Consider the following 14,654-nt stretch of genomic DNA (forward strand, 5'->3'; position numbering starts at 1 on the left):
AAAGGATTCAGAGATATCCTAAAGACACAAAAGAAGAAAAATTACAACAAACTTTCTTCTATTTAGAGAAATCGGAAAATAAAGTAGTACACATATAAACTAACTTGCCCTCCTAATTCTCTGCAATATTCACATGTTTTTCTAATTTCTATTAATCCAGTAAAGAAGTGTTGGCTGAAAATAAAAAATAACGGGGCATCTTGTGGTTCAGTCGGTTGAGGGTGCAAATTTGGCTCAGGTTGTGATCTCATAGTTCATGAGTTTGGGCCCCATGTCTTGCTCACTGCAGTTAGTGCAGTGTCTGCTTTGGATCCTCTGTCCCCCTTTTTTCTGCCCCTCTCCTGTTCACGCTCTCCCCCTCACTCTCTCAAAAATAAATAAACACTTAAAAATTAATAAATAAAAGCAAAGCTTCTCTTGTTCAAGGAAATGGTTGTTGAACATAAGAAAAGAAGTATTAAAACTGAGCATGAACATAAAGAAGCTGGGATTTAAAAAAATACGTAAAACTTATGCAAAATTAAATCTAGACATACTTATTTTTTAAAGTATTTTTAAAATATCAGAGTTCTCCAGAGAAACAGAATCAATAGAATGCACAGATACAGATAATAGATAGATGAGAGATAGAAAGATGATAGATAGATAGATAGATAGATGATAGATAGATAAATATATAATGATACAGACACACATTGGTAGACAGGTAGATAGAGGGAGTCACAAGTTGAAAATCTGCAGGACAAGCTGAAGACCCAAGAAAGAGTTGATGTTGCAGCCAAAGTCCAACCATGGTCTGAAGGCAGAATTCAGTCTTTCTAGGGGGAACTCAGATTGTTTTATCATAAGACCTTCCACTAATTGCAGAGTTCTCCACATAATGGAGAGCAATTGATTATTCAAAGTCTACTGATTTAAGTTTTAATCTCATCTAAAAATACCTTCGCAGAAAATCCTGACTGGGGTTTGAAATACCCAGATATTATGGCCTAGTCAAGTAGACACATAAATTTCAGAATTACAGAGACTAATTAGTTCCCAGAAATGGTTGAAAGTTTATTAATTTCATTAATTTTTACAACTTAAAGATTCTCATTTTCACCTTTTACAACAAAGTCTAAGAAAAAAAATATTGCAAAGTAAACCGTGGCTTGCCATTAAATCTTGAATTGTTTCTACTTCAGAACAGTCAGAAGGTGAAAATACATGGGTTAATGAATGAACTATACTTCCATATTCATCATAATTTAATGTCATCACCATCATTATAATCATCATCATCATTAGCATCATTTATCCTGGCAAATGTTCTCATACTAAGCAGCTGTGGCCTGGTTACTTTCCACACTGTTCCCATCCACATGTTAACATGACTCTATTTCCTTCTATGACCCTCTGCTCTTGAATTGTTAAGAATTGTATCCCTAAAAGAAAAGAGAGAGAGGCAATCCAAGAAACAGACTCTTGACAATAGAGAACAACATGATGGTCACCAGAGGGAGGTGGGTGGGGGGATGGGCTAAATGTGTAATGGGGATTAAGGACTGGACTTGTTGAAATGAGCACTGGGTGTTGTATGAAAGTATTGAATCACTACATTGTACATCTTACATTAATATTGCACTGTATGTTCACTAACTGGAATGTAAATAAAATCTTTAAAAAAGAAAATAAAATAATTGTATCCCTAATTTTTTCCCACTGCAGGTGTACTGCCTTCTTTGAAACTTGTTTCAATAAAGACTTTTCAAGTCAGTGACTTTCAAACTTTTGTGTCAATGATTCATGTAGGTAAAATATTTGATACACATACACACATAGACACTCACACAACTGACTTACCCTACCTTGTACAATCCTCTCTGAAATTTTCTATTCCATTTCATGCTAACTTAACTCACTGTTAAATGCCTGTTGCCTTAAATGCTTGTCAAATTGATTTAATGACCAATAAGTGGAATATAACCTGGAATTTTAAAGAAATACTGTTCCTAGAGAAGCAGTTATAAATTATTTGCACGGGGAAGGAGGAGGCAGACAACAGCCTGAATTAGTAATGGTATACTTTCCACAGGGATCTAGAATTTTTGGAACAAAAGAGTATATGGAATGGAACAAATGAACCTCAAAATACCAGTCACTCCCTCACACATACATGCACACATTTTTCTGCCTGAAGGCTCCTTCTCCTTAGATCTGAATCAATAGTAGAACACTTGGGGGGATCAGTAGGTTTAATGTCTGACTTCGGCTCAGGTCAAGATCTTGTGGTTCAAATCAGGCTCTGTGCTTACAGCTCAGAGCCTGGAGCTTGCTTCAAATTCTGTGTCTCCCTCTCTCTATGCCCCTCCCCTGCTCTCTCTCTCTCTCAAAAGTTAATAAACATTCAAAATTTAAAATAAATAAATAAATAGATCTGACTTAATAGTCACATTATAGTTTTCTGGAATCATAGTCTAAAGTTAGCTGCAAAGAAATAATTATCACCCTATAAACCCCCCTAAGCAAAGAGGAAGTAGCATTTTTTTCCACCAGCACATTATCTTTTGAGTCTGTCACTTGGAAGGACACAGGGGTTCTCTCCATCTACCGGCAAACAAAGATACAAGTTATTTAGTTTAGGATCCCTGAAAGAGATAAGACCTTGCTCTGTTCACATTCTAGCATCTGATATGACATTGTGCATAGTTATTACCCTGGAACAAAGAGTTTTCATGGACAATAAGTATCTCAGGATGAGTGATACCTGCCGCATCAGTGCCCTATTGCATCCAACAGGCTGTGGTCTTTCCCAAGAACCTTCCACATGGCTCCCTTCACATCTTTGTTTCTCAGTGTGTAGATGAAAGGATTCAGAGTGGGGGTCACCAGACAGTAGAAGAGGGTTAGGAACTTGCCCTGGTCCTGGCTTGCCACATTCCCAGGCTGCATGTACATGTAGATTATAGTGCTATAGAAGAGAGACACTACAATCATGTGGGAAGAGCAGGTGTTGAAGGCCTTGTGCCTCCCAGCTGCAGACCGGATCCGCAGAACTGTGGCTATAATATAGCCATAGGAAACCAGTATCATGGCGAGGGGCACCAGGACAATGGGGATGGCCAGGAAGAAAACCAGGCCTTCAACATGCCTAGTGTCCACGCAGGAAATGCGGATGATGGCTGGCATCTCACACACAAAGTGGTTGATGTGATGATGACCACACCGCTTCAAGGACATTGTCAGTGGGGACATGAGGATGGAATTGGCAATCCCAGTGAGCCAGGCACAGGCTGCCAGTCGCAGGCACAGCTGTGGGTGCATGATGGTCATGTAGTGAAGAGGCTTGCAAACAGCCACAAAGCGGTCATAGGCCATGACAGAAAGAAGAATGCATTCAATGCCACCCACAGACAGGAATGCAAAGAGTTGTATGACACAGCCCATATAGGTAATGGTCTTTTGTGGGCCCCAGAGGTTGACCAGCATCTGAGGAATGCTGCTAGAGGTGTAGCAGAGATCCAGGAGGGACAGGTTGCAGAGGAAGAAGTACATTGGCCTGTGCAGCCAAGGGTCCACCACGGACAGGAAGATGATAGTCGAGTTTCCCATGATAGCCAGAAAGTAAAACACCATGTTAGTGAAAAACAAGACCATCTCCAGCTTTGGCCGGTCAGAGAATCCAAGAAGAATGAAGTTTCTAGAGCTTTCATTTCTTTCCATCACACTTGGCTTGATAAACCTGTTTAGGGAGGCTAACATGTGTTATTACTCATACAGAAAATGAGGCACCACATTTTTTCCCAAGAAAATAGTTTTGTTCCACCTATTTAACTGGGACACTTGCTTGTGCATTGCCTGGAATTATAGGGTGAGGGGCTAAAAATATTTGTCTGTAAAGTGATGGAAGCTGTAACTTTTGCCTCTATATCTTCTAATCTGGTTAAGTGAGATAAGTGGATACATCTTTAAAAAAAAAGTCTTCTTTGGAAAGAAGAGTTAAAATGGTGGATCAGCATGGAGACCCTGAGTTGCCTGGTCTGTGAAACATAGGTATATCACTACCAAACCATTTTGAACATCTAGTAAATCGATCTGAGGTTTAATGCAATAATCTGCATAATTTGAGTCACAGAATTTGACAGTTATGTGTGTGAGGAGGTGAACTGAAGGAGGGAAAAGTCACAGAGGGTAAGGTATTGTTTTTGCAGAGACAGGACAGAGAAGGAGAAAAGGGGAGAGTGTAGTGCATTGGGATTGAGTAAGAAAAGCAATCCGCCCTGAAAGTTGCTGGCGAGAAAAAGAAAGAGTGAAAACACTCACTGGGGAGGGAACAAGAAATCAGTTCCCCCAAAACAATTGATGGTGAGAAAGGAGAGGGTTTCAAAACCACCAGGATTCTATAAACAATGAAGTACAGAATCTGAAGTTCCCAGAGCTCAGTGCCTCGTGGTGCTCTGGCAAGGAAGCAGGGTGAATCTTCAGGAACAGCAGGGTCTGAGGGGTCTGTGTGCCACACAAGGAGAATTGGTTCACGTGTTTGAAGCGCATTTGAAAAAGGTGTATGTCTTTCATATCAATAATTAAATGCTAGCTATATGGGCAGTTTCCTGCCATCAACTTGTTTGGGGTTAACAAGCTGCTGAAGAAGTTAGAATACGGTGTAAGTGGAGAGTCTGTGAATGCAAGCCCATGGATCCCATAGCTCTGTTGTCTACCTGTGTGTGAGGCATGTCCACTTGCTGTCCAATCAAAAGGGTTGTAGACCCTACACTCAGGAAGAAGTTATGGTCTGAGGTGAGGCCATACAGAAAGACCAGTTAGAGCCAGAGTTTTCAAAAAAATCATCTTGAAAATTGTAGACAAACTAGTTTAAGGGATGGCCTAAGAACTATTATGGGAGTATATTATGAATATAGCATATCTGCAGATCTTCCAAGAACTAAAGTAGTTAGCATGAATTGCACGTTTGCAAATTATAACATGGACACACGGGATTTTTTTTTGTAGAAGAATATTTACATGAAAAAAAGTTTGAAATAAAGAGTTAAATTAAATTTAAAAACCACTTTGTAATGAGATGTAACTTTTGATTTGTAATCCCCACACATAAAGGGACAACGCTTTTATTTTTTTCTTTCCTACTTTTGGCTGAAGACAAAGACTTGTTACCTAGTTAGTTACTCTAAAACAACTCATCTTAAGACCAATACATGTTTGCTACCAAAAAATTAGAAAGCAGAGAAAAAAATTTCATAATACAATTTAATCAGAAAATAATAATTAATGAACTTATGTACATGCTTGTTTGCTCTTCTTTTCCAGATTTTTAAAATTTATACATATATATTTTATATATTATTATTACTAATAATATATATTTCTTATATATAATTGTTAATGTTATATGTTATGTATATTTATATTAATGACTATATCACAGGGTTTTCAGAGCATTCCTTAAAATACTTGCATTTAAAGGCACTCAAGTGTTTTCTTTCAATGAAAATCAGAATATTTGTTAGGAAAAAATAGCAAAATAATCCCAAAAATATAAGACTCATGCTAAACATACAAAAACATCTGTATTCTAGAACATTGTTTTGAGAGCCCATGATCTCACATGAAATACATCTGCCAGAAAGTCTTTTTAGGTAACATTTCCTCTCACTGCAGCACTGTTTTCCATGTTTACTAACCTGTACAAGTCCTCAGAAGAAACGATGAATAGGTCTGGGATGAGAGGTTATCCCTGGGTTGATGAAGCACCTTCCCAGAGTCACCCTCTCCTGTTAAAGGGGCAAGTTGCAGAAAAAGGGCAGCAAGGGCATTTCTCCAAGAGGAAAAAAATTCTCAAGGATGGGGCATGCTCAGGGCCCATGGCCGACATCTTGCCCTTGTCCTCACCAAGATTTTGAAGAAGAGGTTCAGCTAAGTTCACAAGCTACAAAAAGCCATCAACTGATCTCTTGCTTATCCTGCTATGACAGACCAACAACCTGCTCTGGACTCAGAGGTCTGCATGTCAACAATACCTATATTCTGGTTTTAGAAGGGGAAATCTGGTGGTATAACGAGTGGAAAATGGAGATGGTTGAAGACAGATGATGCTGGTCCAAAGATACAAAGAAAAACAGGTGAAAAGGAACACCCAAACCTTTACATTAAATTATTCTCTACTTGGAGATGGCCAACAGAAATAGAAGCCCTCTCTCTGATCAAGAAAATAGTATGATCTATAGTTCTCTTGGGAAAATCAAACTGCAAAATCACTTAAGACAGGATTTTAAAATACTTTGTATGTTGTACAAATTATAGTTCTTTTAATATTGCTGTATAAATAAAATTAATGGACTCTCTTTATTGCTAGTAGCATAAGCACATATACAGATCATTTCTAGCACCATCTTGTGTAACCTGAGAGGATGTACCCATTAGTTCTTCTCTAAATAAATATGAGTGTTTGGGGAAGCATGGGTGGGTAATTTGGGGAGCAAAAAAGGAAAAAAGTTTTCTGAAAAATTGATCACATGTTAAATGGGAAACTTCTTTTTAGTTAAAATATCAAATATCTAGGGAACAAAGATGAACATGGTCAAACTCGTTGCAAGATTCAATTATTTGACCAAACCAATGTTGGCATTAGATTTAATGTAACTTTTCACATACAACATGGAAATGAAGAGTGCAAGGAACATTAACTCCATCTGAAATATTGACCCAGAGGAGGAAGTAATAATTCAGGTTAAGACAGGCTCAGTTACAAGGGGGTAAGAGCACTCCATAGTCACTGAAATGGGGTGACGAAATTCTGCCATCCCAGAAAAAAATAATCCCTCCCCTTGCTGCCTACAAAGAGGAGCCAACACTAATCCCCAAACCCATCCTAATTTTCCTTTCACACATTAAACTGGAGAGAATTTTAAAGCTTTTCTACTTGTTAGAAAATTAGCTTTAAACCCCTGTAGATTTCTTTGAATGAGCTCAAGTTGTTTATGCGATTGAAATGCCTGAGTTCTTATGTCTTCTTCCATTCTCTAGAGAGATAAAACCCTAAAGGGAGATAACTCAAATGATTTCTGTGGAGGATGTAGAGGAAGGCAAATCAATTTTACTTCAGACCAATCACTAAGATGACTCAACTTTATAGATGAGAGAAAAAAGAAATAAGTCCTCCTAAACATTAATTGGTAAATTGCAAAAGACAAATTGAGTACTTCTTTACCTGGAGCCACAAAAGTGACTAACATTTCTACTGTATTTAAAAATGTTACATTGCATTTAAGGTGAAAATAGTAAAAACACAAACTCTTTATATGAATAAGTTTTACTTCTGACCCACTGCTCAACACCTTGCTTAAAGTTTGAGATGTTGGGGCGCCTGGGTGGCTTAGTCGGTTAAGTGTCCAACTTCAGCTCAGGTCATGATCTCACAGTCCGTGAGTTCAAGCCCTGCCTTGGGCTCTGTGCTGACAGCTCAGAGCCTGGAGCCTGTTTCAGATTCTGTGTCTCCCTCTCTCTCTGACCCTCCCCCGTTCATGCTTTGTCTCTCTCTGTCTCAAAAATAAATAAACATTAAAAAATTTTTTAAAAACTTGAGATGCAAAAATTCATGGGGCAGAATTGCTATCTTGTATATTCATGTGCATCATTACATTAGCATAAATTGGAAAGAAGATTGCCATAATTGACAAGTTAAGTTTTACAAACTTGGTTCATATTGCTGAAAAAAGAAAGAGAATGTAATCATTGATGAGGGCACTTAAGGCAAGCTGAGGGCAAAGTACAGGCTAACAGTACCATCACCTCCATCCCTAGGTGGGATATGTGTGAAATTACTGACATTCCTGGCTGCCCAAGAAAAAAGGAAAGGAAAGAAAACAAATGGTTGACTGATATAGATCACAGTCCTGCAGGACAGGAGACTCCATCAGTTTATGGATAACCTAGTAAAGTATAAGAAAAAGGCAATCTTATCCATAGCTTGATCTCCAGAGACCTATAAACTCCATTTCCTGGAGCCATAATATCACCTCATCAAGATGTAAGGGAATTTAAGTGATTGCCATGATGATGTGTGAAACAAAGGCAAATGAAAAATTAAATTTCCTTACTGCCTACAGCCCATTGGCAATCCTTGAAACAAGCAGAGTGACCTTCCTCTAGGAGCTCAGCTGCCCCATGATGTCACTTTTCTAGAGGTAACAGGGAATCTTGGCTTAACATTATCCCGAATACCCCAAGGATCAACGTAATCTCCCTTAACACATAAAAATTCCTTTTCAAACCTCCTTTATCTTTAACTCCCAAGTATATGTTGGTGATAACATTCCAAGCATATGCACCCTGATAAACTTCTGAAGGGTCCAATGACTGAGGTTTTACTAAGAAGTAATAAATGACAACAGCTTCCTAACAACAGCTGGACCCTCAAGGAAACCATGCTTCCAATATTCCTTAGAGATTTATGCTGTCCCTAACACCCTCCCAACCTGGAGGTATATAATCAGTCACTCTTCACAAGCCCAGGTGCAGCTCTTTCTGCCCATGGGTCCTGTCCCCATGCTTTAGTAAAATCACCTTTGTTGTACCAAATACATCCTCAAGAATTCTTTCTTGGCTGTCAGTTCTGAACCCTCATCATCACCCCAAAACCTCATCAATCATCATCTCAACAGAACAATGGAGAGAAGAGGTAATTTTTTAGTTGGATCTTGAAGAAGGTTATTGAAATTGATGAGAGGGTCACTAAATAGGAGAGACAGAGTTGTGTATCTAAATAAAATACTAATTAGCAAGCAGTGTAAACAAACTTATTTTTTTTACTTTCACAAGAAAACAATGCATGTGTTTTTGTTTCTGTTTTATGTCCTAGACACTATTCTAAGCAATTTACTTATTATTTAATCAAATGAGTTCATTATATCCTCATCCAATGGCAAAGCAGAAGAAGGCCTAGCATTAGATCTCTGTAGATTTGGATTCATTTCTAGACTCTACCACTCACAATCTCTTTGACTGTGGACAGTTTAGGTTTTCTAAGAAAAGCTCCCATCCTTCAATATCTGTTCTCACATTCTTTTGGGCTTCAAAATTTCATCATGCCTCAGAATCAGATAAGGCCTCTCTTTCCAGCTCTCCTCATTTACAAATTCTTTTACAGAATATTAAATCCTTTATTTAGACTTTAATTTTTTCTTGCTTAAAGAGATTGAATTAATAAAGTTTTTAAGCTTACCAAATAAGGGAAAATGTCCAAACAACACAAAAGAAAATTTTCTATCACAGAGTCTAGAATATGGTAAAAAAGGATCTGGATGCTAAATATCAAGGAGCTCTTGAAACAAAAAAAAAGAGACAAATTCATATGGAAACATGCCAAGTTCCTGGATAAGATGATTCAACATGGTGAAAGTGCCAATTCACTTCAATTTGATCTATTTATTTAATGCAATTTCGATCAAAATCTTCATGCTATTTCTGGTGATACGGGCAGTTATTTCTGATTTATATGGAAAATAAAAGGAAAATTTAGATCACATTGTCAAAGTAAAATTGAAGTTGAAGAAATCATGGAACCTGCTCTTAAGACTTACTGTCAAGCTGAAATGATCAAGACAATATGAAATTAGTTAGGGGGTAAACACATAGATCAACAGAAGCCCAGAAATTAATGCACAGAAATGTAGCTAACGATTTTTAGCAAATGAATGGAAGCAATTCATCAAGCATTTTGAAAAAAATCATTGGAAGTCAACATCCATACACAAAAAAATATGGTTGTCTAACTAAACTCCACACCTTCTACAAAATTAATTCAAATGGAGTATAGATCCAAATGTGAAATGAAAAATCATAAAACTTTCAGCAGAAAACAATAGAGAAAAATATTTTTGGCCTGGAGTTAGATAACAAAAAAATTTTAACTTGACACCAGAGGTCAAATATATTAGAAAAATTGACACATTGGATTTAATCCCAATGAAATTTTCTGCTTTCAGACACTGTTAGGAAGATAAAAGGCCAAGTTAGAGGCTGGGATCAAATATTTGCAAATTTTACATCCATCAAGTGACTTCCTCCCATAATTGTTAAATAACATTCAAAACTTTTCAGAAAGGCAAAAAACAATTAACCCAATTCTTAACATGAGCAAAACAAGATATTAATTTAATGAAAGGATATATTGGTAAAAAGCACATGGGAGATGTTCAACCTCATTATGAGGGGGTTTTAGAGTAGTGGGGGCCCAGAACTGACAGCGAAGAATGAATTCTTGAGATGTTTTTGGAGCAAAATGGAGATTTTATTAAGGCATGGGTAAAGGACCCATGGGCAGGAAGAGCTGCAAAGGGTTGCGAGGAGTGACTGGTTATATACTGTGGAGTTATGGAAATTAAAGACAAAATGGAGGCCACCAGAAGGGCTTCCATATGCAAAAAAAGGACTCATAAGATGCCAGGAGCCTTGCTATTGTCAGGCTAAGGTTGTTTTTACTCTAGTAAGTCATTAACATTACTACATTAGGGGCATCCCAGAGAAATGTTATATTTACTTTGTATTTTTCTCAAGTATTTGTCACTGGGCTGCAGATTATAAAGAAATTTAATTTTACTTGTCATTTCCTTCTTTCCTTTGTCCCCCACATCACTATGGAAGTGAGGTTGATGTTGGGGCTCCAAGAAACTGAGATTTTTGGAGATTAGACTATTGATAAGATGACCTTTTTCTTGTAATTTACTAAGACATTTATAAACTGATGAAGACTCATGTCTTGAATGACTGTGATCTCTATCAGTTAAGCATTTGTTTTTCCCTCTCCTTTGTTCTTGGCAGCCAGAAGTGACTGAGGGATGTTACATATATCCCACCTGGGTAGTGAGGGTGGTGGATAGCTTATGCTTTGCCCTCAGCTTGCCATGATCCTTCATCAATTAGACATGAGGAAAATTAAAGCTGTGATGAAATGTCATTGCACAACTATAGTATAATTAAAATTAGATAGTGACACTAGCAAGTGCTGTTCAAATTGGCAACTGGAAATCTTATACATTGATTGTAAAAATGCAAAATGGTGCACCTTTCTGTAAAGTGATTTTGCACTTTTTAAAATAAATATATACTTACCTTCTGAACTTGTGCTCCCACTCTTATTTATTAATTTTTCAAGTTTTTATTTAAATTCTAGTTAGTTAACATACAGTGTAATATTGGCTTCAGGAGTAGAATTCAGTGATTCATCCCTTACATATGTGCTCATCACAGTAATTGCCCTCCTAATTTCCCATTACCCATCTGGCCCATCCTCCCACCCACCTCTTTCCATCAACTCTCAGTTTATTGTCTATTGTTAATAGTCTCTTAGGGTTTGTTTCCTTTCTTTTTTTATCCCCTTCCCATAAGGTATTCTATTTTATTTGTTAAATTCCACACTTGAGTGAAATCATATGGTATTTGGCTTTCTCTGAGTGACTTATTGTACTTGGCATAATACATTCTAGTTCCATCCACATTGTTACAAATGGCAAGATTTCATTCATTTTGATTGCTGAGTATTATTCCATGTGTGTATATATATATATATATATATATGTAATATGTAGCATATATATATACATATATATGCTTATGTACACATATATATAATGTGTGTGTGTGTGTGTGTGTACCACATCTTCTTTACCCATTCATCAGTCAATGGTCATTTGTGTTCTTTCTATAATTTGGTTGTTGATAGTGCTACTATAAACATCAGGGTGCATGTGCCCCTTCAAATCAGTATTATTGTATCTTTTGGGTACTTAGTAGTGCAATTGCTGGCTCTTACCTTCCTGAGTATTTAACCCAGGGAAATAAAGTACTATGTTCCTTTGGAAACTTGTATTCAAAACTCATGTTTCTAATTACCCAACACTGGAAACAACCCAAATATCCTTCAACCAGTGAATGGCTAAGCAAACAGATGCCACCCCAACAATGCGAGTCTACTCAGCAAAAACATAGAATGTACTACTGACACAACAATTTGTATGAATCTCAAAGGCATTCTGCTTATTAAAAGAAGCAAATCTTAAAATAAACCAAGGTATTTTATTTTATTTGTACAGTTCTCATAACTCAAAAAGACAAAAATATGGTGATGGAAACAGGTGAATGGTTGCCAAAGTTTAGGTTTGGGGGAGACTGTGTTAGTGAAGGCATAAAAACAAGAGAGTTTGGGGATAGTGATAAAACTATTTCATATTCTTATCTTGATGGTAGTTACATAACTCTATATGTATATAAAATTCACAGAGCATGGAGAAGGGTAAGATGGCAGAGCAGTATGAGGACTCTGAGATTGCCTCATCCCTGAAATGCAGATAGATCACACCAAACCATTTGACCTAGGAAACTGATCTGAGGAGTAACACAACAATCTGCATAACTTGAGAACCTGGTAGGTACATGGTGTGGAGAAGCGAACTGGGGGAGAGTAAAGCCACGGTGGGTAGGAAGCCATTTTCATGGAGAGAGGACAGAGAAAAAAAGAAAGGGGGAGAGTGAAGCACGTCGGGTCGTGCAAGGAAAACACTTGCCCCAAACGTAGCTGGAGAGAAAGAGAGAGAGAGAGAGAGAGAGAGAAAGAGTGAAAACACTTGAGGGGACTGAACAAGAAATCTGTTCCCCAAAACCATTGATGGGAAGAAAGGAGAAGGTTTCAATACCACCAGGATTCTATAAACAGTAGAGCACAGAGTCTGAAAGTTCACAGCTAAGTGCCTGGTGGTGATCTGGTGAGGAAGCAGGGCAAATCCCCACAGGAAGGAGTGGGTTCTGAAGGCTCCACGTGCCACATGGAGAGAAGAAGTTCCCCTCCTTGGAGTGCATTTGGTAGAGGCCATATGACGTTCCCACAGGCCAAGGTCTCAGTGGACCTTAGAGAGAAACCACGTTTGCTGGTATTGGGACAAAGTACCAAAATGCAGTGAAACCTGGCACCAGCTGTGTGTTGGGATTTTCCACAATCTCTGAACTCTGCTGCTGCAGGCTGGCATGAACGTTTTCTGAGGCAAGCCAGTATCTGGCCATTGCTCAGTGAGACCCTCTCCCAGAGAATCAGTGTGGGCCCAAGCCATGGGAGTCTCTGAAGTGTGGGGTTTTGTAACACAACCCCACCTGAGATAAAACTCTGGGAGGGAGGTGCCTCCTGGTAGCCAGACAGGCTGGAAATGGACAAGGTAAATGCAGGGAGTGACAGAGGTCTGAGATAAAGGAGGGGTGTTTGATCACAGGTAAGTAAGTGTGCAAAGTTTCTGTGCCAGAGAATAGGGAGCTGGGTGAAGCCATTTACACCATTAGTGCACACACGCATTTGCACACACACACAGATGCCTCCCAGTAAGCTAAGCAGCACCACTTAGTGGAAAACGAATCCAGTACACCAAGCCCCGCCAACTGCACCATTCAAGAACATCCCCCAGCACAAATTTGTCCACCTGATTGGTGTACAGACTATAGTTTCATTTCTAGGAGAAAATGGATGTAACTTAATTTGGGTTGCATTCTGTTTGCTGGTTCATTTATTTGTTTTCTTTGCTTCTGGTTCCACTTAAATTCTTTTCTTTGTTCTTTCTTTTCTTTCCCTTTCTTGGATACAAAAACAGCAAATTCTTTTTGTCTTTATTTTTTTTAATTTTTAATTCTATTTTGTCCTTGTTTTACTTTATTTTATTATTTATTTTATAAATTTTTCTTAATTATTTTTTTTTATTTCATTCCTATTTTTTTTTACTATTTAGTCAAGTTCTTTTAACAAGCAGACCAAAACAAACCTAGGATCTTTCTTCCTTTATTTTATTTTTTGAGTTTTTTTTGAGTTTTTTAATTTTTAATTTTTATTTTCTTAATTTTTTCTCTTCATCCAAAATGACAAGATGATGGACCCCATCCCAAAAGAAAGGACAGAAAAGAAATGACAGTCAGAGATTTAATCCACACACATATAAGTAAGATGTCTGAACTAGAAGTTAAAACCATGATTATAAGAATACTAGCTGGGTTTGAAAAACTCTGGTATCTAGAAGATACCAGAGAATCCACTGATCCAGAGATAACTAAAATCTAATCATGCCAAAACTAAAAATGCTTTAACTGAGATACAATTTTGAATGGATGCCATAACAGCAAGGATAAATGAAGCAGAGCACTGAATCAGTAATATTGAAGATAAAATTGTAAATAATGAGCAGAATAAAAGATGGAAACAAAGGCAAAAGATCACAGTGCAAGAGTTAGAAAACTCAGTGACTCACTAAAAAGGAATAACATCCAAATGATAGGAGAGTCAGAAGATGAAAGGAGACAAAAAGGATCAGGTTTCTGTGAGCAAATTATACTGGAAAACTTTCCTAATCTGGGGAAGGATGCAGACATCAAAATCCAATAAGCACAGAGAACTCCCATTGGATTCAAGAAAAACCTACCATCATCAAGGCATATCATAGTCAAACACACAAAATACACAGACAAGGAAAGTATTATGAAAGCAGCAAGGTGAGGTGGGGGGGAGTCCTTAAACTACAAGGGAAGACAGATCAGGTTCATAGCAAATCTATCCACAGAAACTTGGCTGGCCATAAAGAAGTGGCAGGATATATTCAATGTGCTGAATCAGAAAAAAAAAATGCAGCCAA

At 37.7% G+C, this 14,654-nt stretch overlaps 1 protein-coding gene across 1 annotated transcript; it reads right to left on the bottom strand.

The window, feature by feature from the left end:
- Positions 1-2,754: 2,754 nt before the first annotated feature.
- Positions 2,755-3,702, bottom strand: LOC125164024 (putative olfactory receptor 2W6). Its single transcript, XM_047856435.1, has one exon. The coding sequence runs from the start codon at positions 3,700-3,702 to the stop codon at positions 2,755-2,757; it is 948 nt and encodes a 315-aa protein (XP_047712391.1).
- Between the last annotated feature and the right edge of the window lie 10,952 nt (positions 3,703-14,654).

This window comes from Prionailurus viverrinus, chromosome A1 (genome assembly GCF_022837055.1).
Source record: "Prionailurus viverrinus isolate Anna chromosome A1, UM_Priviv_1.0, whole genome shotgun sequence".
Classification (NCBI taxonomy): Eukaryota; Metazoa; Chordata; class Mammalia; order Carnivora; family Felidae; genus Prionailurus; species Prionailurus viverrinus.